The sequence below is a fragment of the Megachile rotundata genome, chromosome 6 (assembly GCF_050947335.1).
Source record: "Megachile rotundata isolate GNS110a chromosome 6, iyMegRotu1, whole genome shotgun sequence".
NCBI classification, from domain to species: Eukaryota; Metazoa; Arthropoda; class Insecta; order Hymenoptera; family Megachilidae; genus Megachile; species Megachile rotundata.
The window spans coordinates 18,280,373-18,294,261 of NC_134988.1; the positions used below are offsets into that span (position 1 = coordinate 18,280,373).

General features: G+C 47.7%; 1 protein-coding gene across 6 annotated transcripts in view; it reads left to right on the plus strand.

Moving 5' to 3' along the window:
- Nucleotides 1-4,672: 4,672 nt before the first annotated feature.
- The window catches only part of SoxN (SRY-box transcription factor soxNeuro), an 86,493-nt gene continuing 77,276 nt past the window's right edge, over nt 4,673-13,889 (plus strand). For 5 of the 6 annotated variants that reach the window (XR_001096252.2, XR_013038576.1, XM_003704129.3 and 2 more), the window contains exon 1: nt 4,673-6,884. Coding sequence is in view for 4 of the 6 variants with exons in the window: in XM_003704129.3 (XP_003704177.3) it covers nt 5,509-6,884 (1,376 nt within the window). In the remaining 2 variants the exon portion in view is untranslated. Of the gene's footprint in view, nt 6,885-8,685; nt 11,374-13,889 lie in introns of those variants that run through there. The other variant, XM_076532962.1, reaches the window with a different exon arrangement.

Below are 13,889 nucleotides of genomic sequence, written 5' to 3' on the forward strand. Positions count from 1 at the left end.
GCACGCCCACGAATTCCTTCGCCGTTTGTTTTTCCGTTCTCTCCTCGTTCCTCTTCCAGGTGCTTCTTCTCGTTGTCGAGTTCTTTCTTTTTCCTTGCTACGATAGAAGTTCGACCGTGGTCGGCGGGGGAGGTCGACCACCTTCGCATAAACGCGGTTAATGGGACGAAGATAATGGTGAACGACAATGGCGTACACAACGCTATTGTGATGTTGTTCACCTCGCGGTTTCTCCTTCGATACGCGAAAACGATATCTTAGAATCTCGAAACTTTCGTTTCACACTATTTCCGCCTTTTACTTTTTCATCTTTCGCGCATAGTTTACCGAATATTCGTACGAAAACGTTAACGAAAGTGTTAATAAAATCGATCAACTTTCTGTCCTCGCGGAGAAACGCGGAGGACGTTAAGTTTCCATTTATTAACCGGATAAAAGTAAGCAACAATAAAAGAACATGTATGAAAACGTCGTAATCGTGAGCGCGAAATTTCCTAAGTAGTAACCGATGAAATAGAGTAAGGTGCGCGCTCGTGGCCGGTTCGATACCGAGCTACCTGCAAATCCAATTATGTACGCGTAATAACGGTACAATGACGGGCTCGTGCAAACGTAACTATTAAAAGAAGGAGAGAACTGGACAATATAAGCGAGAAAGAAAGAAAGAAAGGAGCATTCGAGTCGCGCGTATTCGATAGATACATACGTACGCGCAGGTACGTATCCGCTTAAATGTAAGCTCGGCTGGCACGGCAGCGGCACACTGTGCCATCGAGTATCACAAACATTGATTTGAATCACAAAGACCGGCCGCGGTATTCCATTGTCGGGTCTCGACTTATTGTACAGTTTCTCCTGTCTACTCTCCGCTGTCTCTCGATCCTCTTCTCCTGTCTTTTCACGTTTTTTTTTTCCTTTTTTCTATAACGACCTATCAATACACTTATTCCGCGGGATGGTTGCACGCGCCTCGCGACAGAGTGGAAACGGAAATACGCTTTAATTATATCGCAGTGACCGATCGTTGAACCACGATACTGTGAACGCGCAAAATCGTATTGTACACCGATCAACGACGACCTGACACGATATAATTTTCGTGAAATTTGCGGAGAAGCTCGATGATTGTGAACAGCTTTATTGCCGTTGATCGACAATTGTCCGCCGATCGAAATGAGATTGCCAGTGGTGGCTTTTGGGGGTGGTCGAAATGACGGATTTCGACAGCTATTGTGTCCGCCGACTTTTCTTTCGGCGACAACAGAAATTTTACGAAACGCGTGATCGTTATCGTAAAAACGGTAGACACTTTCCGCGCGAATCTTTTTCTTGTTTCAAAGGAGCGTGATACGTGAAATATCGTGAAATGACTTTTAAAGTTTCGTATAAGGAACTTTATTATAACTATTATTTCCATATATTACGCGATGAAAAAACTACGAAAGCAAAAGTGACGTCCGACGATTGTTCGAAAGGTGACAAACATTCGTTGAACCGCTAATTAGTCGTAGCTGCAAATGTCGCAGGTTCTGTGGCCCAAAGCAGCCAGGTACTTGGCACAGCTTTATTATTAGCTGGTTGTTCGAGAGCAGGTACCTTCGCACGGTACACCGAATGACAATCGATCGGCAAACAATGGCCGTAGCTTACGGTAAACGGCGGGGCCAAACGCTTAGCAATAAATGTTTGTATGTTCGTTAAGCAGGTGTCGATACTCGAGCAATTCGACACGAATCATCGTGGTTTTTTCGCGAGCGTAACTAGCCTCCATCCCGCGGTTTCCATTACGCGGACTGTCGCGACCCGTTACAATGCTTCTCTGATTACCCTTTCCTGGTTTGATTTATCGTCCTCTCAATGGGATTCACCGTCGCGAAATAGAAGTGGAAGCGTGACGAAAGCGCGAGAGATAACGAGCACGTCAGCCACGATGATTAGAAAGATCGATCGATCGATAGGCGAATTGAGTCATCCTTAAGAGGACCTTGCACTTCTCTCTTATCGATCCGATAATTTTATCGAGACGACCTTGCCCGGCTTATCGAACAACTTGTCTCCTCGAGCGTGCATAATTGCAGCTGCTTCTGAAATCGAATTTCTCGTCGCTCGACGTCGAACGCGTCGACAGAAATTCTCTCTCGATGTCTTTTGCGCATTAAAAAAATTGCAGACAAAAAGAACGGAGTAGTCGCATCGGTTTGGAGGTGTTTTCGCGAGAACGCGAAAGGCACGCAAATGATAAAGAAGAGTTTTCAGAAGAAAGGAAAATTTATGTATAGCGCGCTACTCGTTGCCGGGAGAAGAAAGGTTACCGCAATTCCGCGAAATAATTCCGTACGGAAGAGAGTCGTAGCCGAAGAAGGGTGGTTCACGAAGGGGAAGAGGAAAAAAGGAGCGACCAGCGTTCGTCGAAATTGAACGACGGCGAACGTTTCGAATGGAACTCGATACGAAAGGACGCCGTTACTTTCATTGTCGTTGACGCACGAGGCACGCCGGGGTTGCGCTACGATTATCTATGACGCATTCTTCCATTATGCGTTTCGCTCTTTCTCTGCCATTCTCCCGCGCCGATTCTCTCCCTCTCTTTCTGTCTGCACGGCGAGCCGCGGCAACAGGTCCTACGCAGGAACCCGCTTAAACGGAGTCGCATCGGCCGATGGAGGTTCTTTCAGGAATGGCTCGTGAGCCTCTTTGTGGATTTCACGAACGGGAGACCGACAGGAGAGGCCGAGAGGGAACGAGAGAACGAAGGGAGAGGTGAAAAAAAAGGAACGACAAAGAGGACGAGACAGGGAGAAAATGGGTCAAGTCGTGCGGACGTAATTGGAGATTTGAATACGACCAACAACGATACCGGCTAATGTCCTCGTATTGCCTGCAAATTAACTCGTGACTTAGCGTTCCTTTATCGAGAAACATCGCCGCTTTTCGGGGACGAAGCAGAGAGTCGTTCTCGACATTGGCCGTTCAACGACGAGCAAGGTGAAAAAAACGGCAACGTATCGATAAACGACCGCTTGCAGCAATCTTTCGATCGGTAAAAATGAAAGGTCGTGTGAAGTAACGTCGGCGACGAGGCCGCGTGGCGCGTTTCCGTGATTGCGCAAAAAGAATCGTCGATTGGAAAGAAGCCGCGATAGGAGAAAAACTCGCGATAAGATAGAAATCGTATACGCAGTTAGATCGCGCTTGCAAGAACATAGCTACCGTCGATCGAACGAACGTTTGTCCGTTGGCATTTGACCGTAAACGTTATTTAGCTCGTTTCGACGGGCCAACCGGTGGTCGGAGGAACGGAATTCAACCCCTGCGAAACGGAGTATAAAGCTCTCGATCAGGCTCGCTCGGTCGTTCCAGAACTAGGCGATTCCTGTCGCCCACGAGGATCATTCAGGCTGGAAACGTCTTACGAATCGGAACCAGTGACCCAACGAAAAGCTTGGACCGATCGTTTCAACCCCCCGATTCGCGTCGATCCAGGAAATTCGAAGGTCAGTGGACCCGCGCGCGAAAGGAGGAATCGCGCGACAGGATTCGCGCGCGTCGTCCACGGAGAAAGGCGGCGAGTGAGGGGAATCGGTCGGGGGTGGTTTAAAGGGGTGGGAAAGAAGAGACACGCGCTGTTCTCGCGCGTGGAGCACAGGAAAACGACACGAGGCGACTACGAAGGAGGGAATTCGCGGAGAAAGCTGGGTCCAGCGTTAGCGAACGCGTAAAGGGGTGGCAGAGGGTGAAAGAGCGGCGAACAGAGGAACGCGTGGACGAAATACTGGCGACCCCGAGGAACGGGCAGAGAGGCAAAGATCGCGAGAGAAGAACTCGTGGACGAGGCAGAGAGCGTAGCGGGCGTCGGTGCAAGAGCGAGATAGTCACAGTGGGAGAGGGGTGAAAGCGTCGCCGCGAGAGGTCGTCGGGGTTGTTGCGCTGACGTCACGGAGTAATGGCGCCGCCTTCGGCGTCGCGGAGAGCCGCGCTATTGGTCGAGAGAAATGATGGCAGGCTTGCGTGCCAATCGATTGCCGTTGGTAGGCTTGGGTCTGGTCGGTCGGTCCGTTGGGTATGGTTGCTGGTCGAGGGAATGGTAGGGTGGCGAACGCGTGGAGGAGGGGCGGCGAGCGTAGAGAGAGCGAAACAGAGAGAGGGGGGCAGCCGCCTCGGCAGGAAGTGAGCCCCGAGAGTGGGACCCCAAGGCGAAATCCACAAATGCTCAGACGGTTCCGTTCTTCCGTGGAGAGTGGAGGTCGCTGCTACTCGTTCTTATTCTTATTCTTCGTTGTCGTCGTCGTTGTCGCCGCTGTCCGCATCGACGACCACGAGAGAAATCACGGCGATCAAAAGTAGACACCGCGTGTTCACGCGCAACGGTACACGCGACACGCGTGCAGACCATCGGTTGGAACGAGGAGTCATCGTCGTCGTTGTTATCGTCGAGACAGTGATCGAAGACATCGTCGCCGACGTGCCGGTGTCGAAGAGCTACGCGCGTTCGCGGATCGCTCGCTCGATCGGTTAGTGTTGCCGTTTGAAGCTACGAACAGCCGGACGGTTCTGTTTTTTCCGTGTCGGAGTTTTCTCGAGCTCGAGGGAATCTTTGCATCGTCGCGATCCGATTCGTCGAGCGTATCGCGAGCCTGCAGCCAGTCACGAGCGAGCTGTCGGGCTACCAAGAGAGACGGAGCAAACAGGAGAAACAAGGAGAAACCGGGAGGACGCGCAGCGTGCCAGGGGAAGAAAGTGACAGTGCGTCAGTACTCCGGTCGGGCTCTGGCGTGAATCACGGATCGTTGTCGAAGCTGTCGCAACAGGAGAGGAGAAGAGAGAAGAAGTAGCGTGCACGAGGAGAGTACGCGGGGGGATGAAAACTGTGTTGATATGAGTAGCGTCGAGTGTACGGTGATCAGACGGAGCCACGGTGACTTTTCGTGATTATCAAACATCGAACGACGACGTTAGTGTTAACCAGAGGCTCGTCTACGAGAGACTGAATAGCGGCAGTTGGATAGTAATGCTGGAACGCGAATTCTATCGTAGACGAACGGTGCGCGGTGATCCCGTGCTCGATTGAGGAGTCTTTTATCGCGTCGGTACGCGTTCGAGTGTATCGAGTTGGTGGTAGAAAGGATTTACAACCCGGTGACTTTTCTCGTGTTCTCGACGAAAAGATAACGAACGAGAAACCGAGGAGAGAACGAACATTGGCCAGGAGTGACTGTTACGGGAATAGTGAGACAGTGACGGTGGTGTTGACGATCCGTACATGATCGAGAAAGGATCGAAAAGCGACTTCCATGTCAGACTCTTGGAGAGAAACGAGGAGACTCGTCGTCGAGTAGCGTTCACCGGTTCGTCGTGAACACGGTGTAACATCGGTGACGTCGTCACCAACGAGGCTCGACGAGGCAAGCGGTACACAGGGTGCGCGAGTTCTCGGCGATTCGTCGAATTTCTTGACGTCGAGAAGTACCAGGAAAGGGCGGCAAACTGTACGGGCACCGGGAAGAAGAGATGCTCACGATGGAGTCGGACCTGAAGGGCGGCAGCCTGCACGGTCAAATGCCACCGCACCCTCACCAGGGTGTATCGCCGATGGGCCACCATACGGGTGTCTCCCCGTACGGTAGCCTCGGCTCGATAGTGCACAGTCCGGCCTTGTCCGGAAGTCCTCCGAGTACCGGAGGTCTCGGTCTCGGTCTCCAGCATCATCATCAAACGCCTCAGCATCATTACGCCTCGATGCAGGCAGCGCAACAGCAGCAACAGCAGCAGCAACAACAACAAAGCATGCACTCGCTGGCGCAACAAGCTGGTAGCCAACAGCAACAACAACATCACCCCCATCAGCAACAACAGCAACAGGCTCAGCCGCAACAACATCATCAGGCACCCAACAACAACAACAATACCAGCAAGAACAATAACATCGACCGCGTGAAGAGGCCGATGAACGCGTTCATGGTATGGTCCCGCGGACAACGGCGCAAGATGGCGCAGGAGAACCCGAAGATGCACAATTCGGAGATCTCGAAACGGTTGGGAGCCGAGTGGAAATTGCTCAGCGAAACCGAGAAACGTCCGTTCATCGACGAGGCGAAACGACTGCGCGCCGTGCACATGAAAGAGCATCCCGATTACAAGTACAGGCCACGACGCAAGACCAAAACGTTGTTGAAGAAGGACAAGTTCCCTCTGGGTGGCGGAGTAGCAGGTGTCGGTGGAATGCTGGGCGTCGATCAACGGCAAGTCGGTGGTACCGGTGGACCGCAGCAGGCTCAATTGTCGCGCGACGTTTATCAGATGCCGAACGGTTATATGCCCAACGGCTACATGATGCACGATCCGACGGCCGCGTATCAACAACACGTCGCGTACGGCGGACACATGGGTGGCGCGGCAGCCGCGGCCGCGGCCTCAGCGGCCGCTTACCCCAGGTACGACATGGGACACCACATGGGCGGCGGTAGTCCAAGCCCCATCAACAGTTACATGAACGGTTACGGTGGTTACGGTAGCACCACCGTGCCCGGTGGTTCGCCGTCGCCTTATCACCAAGCTCAACCCGGCTCTCAGATGTCGAGTCACAGTCCCAGCGGTAGCAGCATAAAATCGGAGCCGACGAGTCCGGCGAGCGGCGGTATTCACACGCCGACGCCAACGGGAGCGTCGTCGACGGGCGGGGCCGGTAGCCAGGTGGTGAAACGAGAATATATGGGCCAACAGCAGACGCAGCAAACGCAGGGTGACCTCAGGCAGATGATCTCGATGTATCTACCACAAGGAGTCGACCAGGGAGTCGTGCAACACGGAGCCGGCGTCTACTCGCCTGGACCGTCGCCGGATCCGCTCGCGCAGCATCACTCTGCCATTCCGCCGCTCACTCATATGTAAGCCGAATTACATTTAATACCTTATTGCCTGCCTTTCGGGCGTAGAATCTTTTAAAACCTCTGCTTTGTTTTTTGCCGTTCTGCTCGATGGATAAATTCTTGCTTTTCGATCGCTCCGTATCAAACGGTTTTTGGATGTTCCGTACTCTGCATCGAGCAGGACTTCTTCCCCCCTTCGTATTCGAGAGTAGGATAAACGTTGTTTACCCGAACATTCGTTTTTTACTCGCAACGTTTATCCTTCTCCGCTTGGTGGCACGCTCGAGTTCGAGAAACTTGTCAGATGAATGTTTTTTCCAATTCACCGGCGAAGAATAATTTATTCGTACAACGATTTCGTATTCGATGCCGACTCGAGCGTGAAGCAAGCGATCGCCAGCTATTCGGTTTCGTACGACTGGCATCGCGCGACACCCGACAAAAAATAATTCATCACGCTTATCATTCGCAATTTCGTATGCCGTACACTTGCATACTAACACCATCGCGACGACATTTCCACTTCTGGACCCTAATGATCAATCCTGAATACGTAACAATTAGCACCGCTATCCGACATCCTTAGCCCCCTTTATGCCGTAGTTATGAGCTAGTGGCGAGTAACGTTGAGCAGATTGTAACCTAACGAGATAATACGAGCCACCCTTGCTCGAGCAGCCAATCGAGCGATACGCATGAGCCCCAGTTAGTAGCCGAGGAACACAGCATCCACCATCGATGCGTTCTTAGCTTGCTGAACGTCGCATTAAAGATCCTCTTTCCTTCGACCTAGCTAGAATCGTACGTAATTAACATTCGTGATTGCTGACAATAGTATACTCGAGTCTGTTTAACGAAGCAATCTTTCTAACGATAAAAGGATACATGGATTGTTCTTCTTCGTTCGCGCGTATCTCTGTCACGAATCGGTTGGAAGATCGAACGTGTCTGTTCGATACGATTAATTCGTCGAGCGTCGCGAAACGATATTTGGAAAGATTTACGGCGAAAGTCTTGCGAGGATGGTCGACCTTACAACGTGGTAGGTAAACAGAGAAACTCGTTCGACGTGGTAGGAGCTCGATACGAACCGACTGCTTGGCTTTCGTTTGTTCCTTGTACCTTTCTCTCTCTCTCTCTCTCCCTTTTTTCTCTCTCTCCCTCGCTCTCTCTCTTTTTCTCTGTGCGTTTCTCTGTCCTTTGTTCGGAACGGTTCGAAAATTTCTTCAACGGTCGTTTCTTCTTTCTCTTTTATTTTTCCTGTCTCTTCAGTTCCTCGTTTCTTTTCGATTCATCTTTTTCTTTCTCAGACTTATATACGTTTTCGATCAGCGTTTGGTCATTGCGCGATCATCTGCTTTAGGGTCCAGAATGTAGGGAATTTCGTGCGATTCGGATTTTGTGGAAAAATCATTGATTTCTCGTTTCTCGCTGGTAGGCGAATGTTGAGTTGTTATCGTGTGTCGAGTTGTTCATAGGTTGAGTCAAAAGAAAAGTCTCGTCGGCCAGATTCTTCTTTTTTTAACGCGCGTTTATCGTAAAAACGTCGCGTCGTTTTTTCGGGAACGAACCACTGGTCGATCAGCATCGAGATTCGAGTTCAGTTAGATTCGAGGATTCGAGATCTTCGTTCGAGAAATGACGATGCATCGCGCGTGCACGAACGCATTTTCGAGGAACTAGGAAAATTCGGCCATCGCGAGAAACTTTCACTTCTGACTCATCCTGTCCGATGAAAAACAAATGTCCCCTTTTTAAATGAATTTTAAACAAACGCAACGTAACCCCGATACCTAACGCAAAACCAATAACCTCGTAGGATAGCTTAGAGTGACAGAGAAGCTTGGATGGACGGCTGTACGCGTGGGACTTCCTTCAGAAAAATGACGGAGAACGAGCGAAATAATAAAAAATAGAGAATAAAGAGAGACGTGGGGTCCGAGGCGGGATCGCGAAAGGTTTCTCGCAACCTTCGGGAAGAAATTTTCGTGCAAGAAAGAGAGACGAAAAAAGAGAACCATATAAGATGAAAAATTAATCGAGAGAGAAAAGGTATAATTTCATCTTGGACGGAATCGTGAAGCAGTCGACGCCATTTTGCATGTAACGCAGCGAAGAATCCACGGAGCTCGAATCGAACTCTCAAGTATTTACGCATACGAAAAGGGAGGAAGAAGAAGAAGGCAACGAAGATGCGAAGATATACGCAGTAAATGCGTGTTTGCTTCGAGAACGATTATCGCGAAGTAATCGGCGAAGAAACACGCGTCCTCCGCGAGCGACGCGCAACAACTTCCGGCTGTTCCCCAAGCTTGCGACGAATCTCCCGCTCCCGCGGTCCCCACGTTCTTTCGCGGCCGTCGTTTCGTCGAAGAGCGTTCCTTTTTTCTTTCCTTCGACGTGATCGCGTACGATCAAATAGATGCTTGTCCGCGAGACGATCGAACGAGTACGCTGTTTTTCTCCGAACGATTAGAACATAAGAATTTTATTCGAACACGGAATAAATTCGGTTAAAGAAAAAAAAAGAAGGAGTCAGCGATTCGTCGATAAGCGTGCTCGTTTTCTCTTCGTTCGGAGAAAAAGAGTGGAGAGAGAAAAGGAGACGAAAACGCGAAACGATCAAACCTCTTACTGTGATAATAAACAAAAAAAAAAACAAACGAACGAACGATGCGCGAACGTGGCGTGTGCGAGGGAAATAAAATATTATATCCAGGGTATAGTCGAGTATAGTCGAAGGATGCGTGTGAAAGATGTTGAGCGAGAAAAGGGAGAGAAGGACGAACGGTGATCGGCGCAAAAATCGTTGACACTCGTTGCGAAGAAAGGAGAAGACGAAAAGCGACAAGCAGACTTCCCAGTTTGCGTCGTCATTTCGCGTCACTGTATATATATATATATATATACATATTTATATACCATACAATATACTCATATACAAAATATATATATGTATATATATATGTGGAATCGTTATAGAGAGGAGACAGAATGTATTATATTTTCCGTGTTTAGCAATATTTTCCTTTTTTCTCTCTCCCGTTCAGCGACGTCTCGTTCGACGTCGATCATCGATGCGTCCGACAGTTTCCTATCGCGATTTTCGTCCTTCCTAATCGAGATCGTTGCAATTAACAGAGGAATTAACGAACGAACGAATTGTACGTGTAAAGTAAACGTTGCGTGAAACGAATGCGATTTGGTTGTACGACGATCGTGAGAAAAGACGGATAAAACGGCGAAGAAAACGACGTTTCTTCTAACGCATCGTTCCCTGAGAGCAGATCCCCGTCGTAATTTGCGTAGATAAAAGAAACCCTCCCAGTATTGACCCGGGAAACTGTGTTCGTATACGAGAGTGGGAAAGGTTAAAGCGCCCAGTTCCTTCTCCTTTTGTACATATATCTATTATAACAAAAAAAATCCCAAAAACTTTGGTTCCCTCCTAGATCGCGCGAAAGATTCGCACCGCGAATTAAAATCGAACCGATGAATCGACCGATCTTTTTACGACTCTCGAGGAACTTTACGATACACGGTATATTTTTATTATTGCGTTATTACTTTTATCATTACTGCATTGACCCTGAAAATACGATTGAATATTATTATTAATATCATTAATATTATAATTATTATTATTATCATTAGTATCGAGTTCTTTTTATTATTATCTTTATCATTAATTATTATTATTCTAGTTATTACGATTATAACGTCCACCTTTCCGTTTTCACGTTCTTGTTTCCATCTTCCTTTTCAGAAATCATTCCCACAGCATTTCCCGCGTATCATCTTCGAATTTCCATCGTCGAACAATCTGTAAAGCGTGCTCGCCGTTGCGCGCGCGCGTTCGCGCTGCCATTTAAATCGAATCAAGAAATCGATCGATCGCGAGCAATTTGCGGCGACGAAAAGAACGGAGAACGATCGCTGCACGCTTCGAAACGTTAAAAAAGATTTCGTCGAATTCGAGAATTCTGAATCGAAATGTTTGGCTTGCTGTAACCGCGACAATGTCTGTGATAAGAGGTTTCGAAAATCCTCGAAAGATCGACGAAACTTATTCGAGGTTTTTTCGAAAAGCCAACGCGATTCGTTTCGAGTCAGCCTTTAAATACTCGTAACTAAGTAGTCTCGCGCTTGTGTTTCGTTGTACGGCTACGTGATTTATGAAAATTTCTCGATGACTCGCGACCAACTGCAAAATGCACGAAAGGAAAAAACGGAACAAGATAAGCGTTGTTCTCCGTTCGTTCTTTTTTCTTCGTTCCTTTTAAATATCGCTGACGAGTACAGGACGTCGTCGTCGTTCCACCAGCTATATACGAGCACGAAAAAGGGAGCGTAACGATTATACAGGCTTTGTACAAATTATCGCGATGACCCGTAATCGCGGAGTTTTCAACTCGCGAACTCTGTATGTAAATACGTTCAACCACGACGTCACATTCGTCCGTGGCACGTTCGAATACACATATACATACGCATATTAAGATCAACACTTCTCTGTGTTTTTTAATCACAACACCTTCTCTTACTCGATTTCGTCCCGAATTTTGAACACGTTCGAAGAGCCACCACGAAACGAGTCTCAGATGATCCTCGATCAGGTAATTGTGTCTTCCACGAAAGACAAAACGGTTTCACTCTTGTTTGCACCTTGCATGCACCATCTACGCGTGACTGGTTTATGAGTTTTTTTCTTTCGTTTCTACTCTATCCACTCTTGTCACCTTTCAATCATCCGTTCGACGTCGATAGGCAACGAGAGAAATCTTCCAACCGAACACGGACAGAAAATAACCGGTGAATAGTGTATCGTGTTCGTCATTAATATATTAGCAAGTTTCTCGCGCTATCCGCAGTTACGACGATCGGTTCAGGTATGCGGTGCGTTCATTACGTTTAACTTTTTTAGCGTACCGGTGACTCGCACTTTTTTTCGCTTGCTTTTCAATTTTAACACCGTCGACACAGTTTCGTTTAAATACGTAGAACAAAACTTAATACGTAATGCGTGACATCAGGCTTCGAAGCGTTAATACGATTACTTTTATAGGAGTAAAGTCAGTTTAGCCCGAAGATGCTGGCAAGTTCGTTTGAACCAGTAGTTATCGCGTATCTTAACTTGTTGCATTCAAAGTATAATTTTTTAAATAACAAAGCTCTAGGATAGTTAATGATGTAGGAACTATCGTACAAATTTTTACGTAAACGAAATTCGGTCTTTTACGCGTCGCGTTCCGTTCGCTGATCACTGCTGTAAAAACATCACAACGCGCATGATCTCGCGACGATTCTGAGCCATAATGGATATTAGTATTCACGGTCGGTAGCTAAAGGGTTAGATGAACGTGCTTGGAAGCGTCGTCGATTGGCCGTCACGAAGAAGGCGTCGATTCGCGATGAAACGGAGAACGGTAACGGGTTACTGCTTGACTTTTTTGGTATCCCTTTCCCGAGGAAACAACGAGCCGTGTTTTTATTTGGCCAACACGGCTCGTAGCTGCGCCGCGAAATGTCCCAATAAATATACACGCTCGGGCACGGACGAGTGGAGACATTAATTCGTGCCAATAAATATTCCCATCGTTCCGGCACATAAACCTGGCGTTTGTCATATACACGCAGTCATTTCGGTTAAAAGGCATTCCCTCTGCCACTGAATGCAAATGCGAGTGCTCGTTGTGCGTGCCGTAGGGTCTCTAAAGTGCTTTCAATTACGTGTTCCACCTAACGTGTCCTGGCCGTGGAGGGCCGTTTTCCTATGTTTTGCATAACCGGGATTTTCAAGTGTTTCACGCCCCACAAGGACACGACACGATTCAACCATTTTAGGATAACTTATTCTCGAACAGAGTCCTGTGTAAGTACGCGAATCAGGAGGCACCCACTGGTTAAGATTCGAGCGATACAGATAACGACGTCGAAAGTCATGACTCTCTTTACCAATGGTACAGTATCCAAAATAAGTAACGTTTAACGTACAAGGTGTTCCTAACGAGAGTTTAATCTAGACACTCGTTCTCCAACGTTTCTTTTGAATTTCGAGAAGCCTACGTTGTACCAGAGTATACCTACATTTCCACATCCTAATTTTTCGCCCAACTTTCCTGCTCCCGTAACGAGCTTTGTAGTTTTCTCTTTCCCTCTTCGACTAGTTCTCGTTTCCCTCCATTGTTTTCTCTATTCTTTTACGTGTTTAGTTTAGCGGTTTACCACGAAGTGCGTTGCTGGCAATTTCAGCACTTTCAAAACGAGGGGAAAATCCGATTACAGAGGAACACTCTTTGCACGCACTTTGGTGTTAAGTACTTAGCTTTCTTTCATCGTGTTTGCACTCTCTTGCATTATATTTTCCTTAAACGCGTGCCTTTTTTCTTTTCGTTTGCACGTTATTTTGTATGCAATTTCGTGAATGGTTAATTAACGAAACAGCTAGCGTTTTATCGAACGCCAACGGTGCATTTTCGAGCTATTAATTGGCAGCACATTGGTAACGAATGCTCGATAAGGAGAAGTTGTTTGTTACGGTAATAGGAACGAGAATCGAACAGCTGCGAGTTACGCGAGAAAATGTATCAGCTTCTCTGTTCTACGAAAATTTACCCTTCGTCTAGTGATCATCGATAAGTCGTTCAATTTAAACGAGAAAAATTCTGGGTCCTGTATCGAACATGTTACATGACTTGCGGGAGTATTTGATCGAGATCGAACGTCTTGCGAGTCGAACTCGTTGAATAAATCGTTAATGGTCCAATAGATTTTTTGTTCTTTCAATTAACAGTCTGGAATATTAATAATCAAGTTTCTCGTGAGAATATTATCCTCTCGATCTACGTGGGGCCATTTTTTAGGTCGAACGATTTCGACCAACAAAAAAGCCGTGCAAAATCGTCGATGATTGAACGAATTTCTTTCTTCTGCCTCTTACCTTCGATCGTTACGTGCGATGTTTCTCGATCGACAACCATGCGATTCGAACAAATAAATTACGAAACGAGAAACGATTTTTCG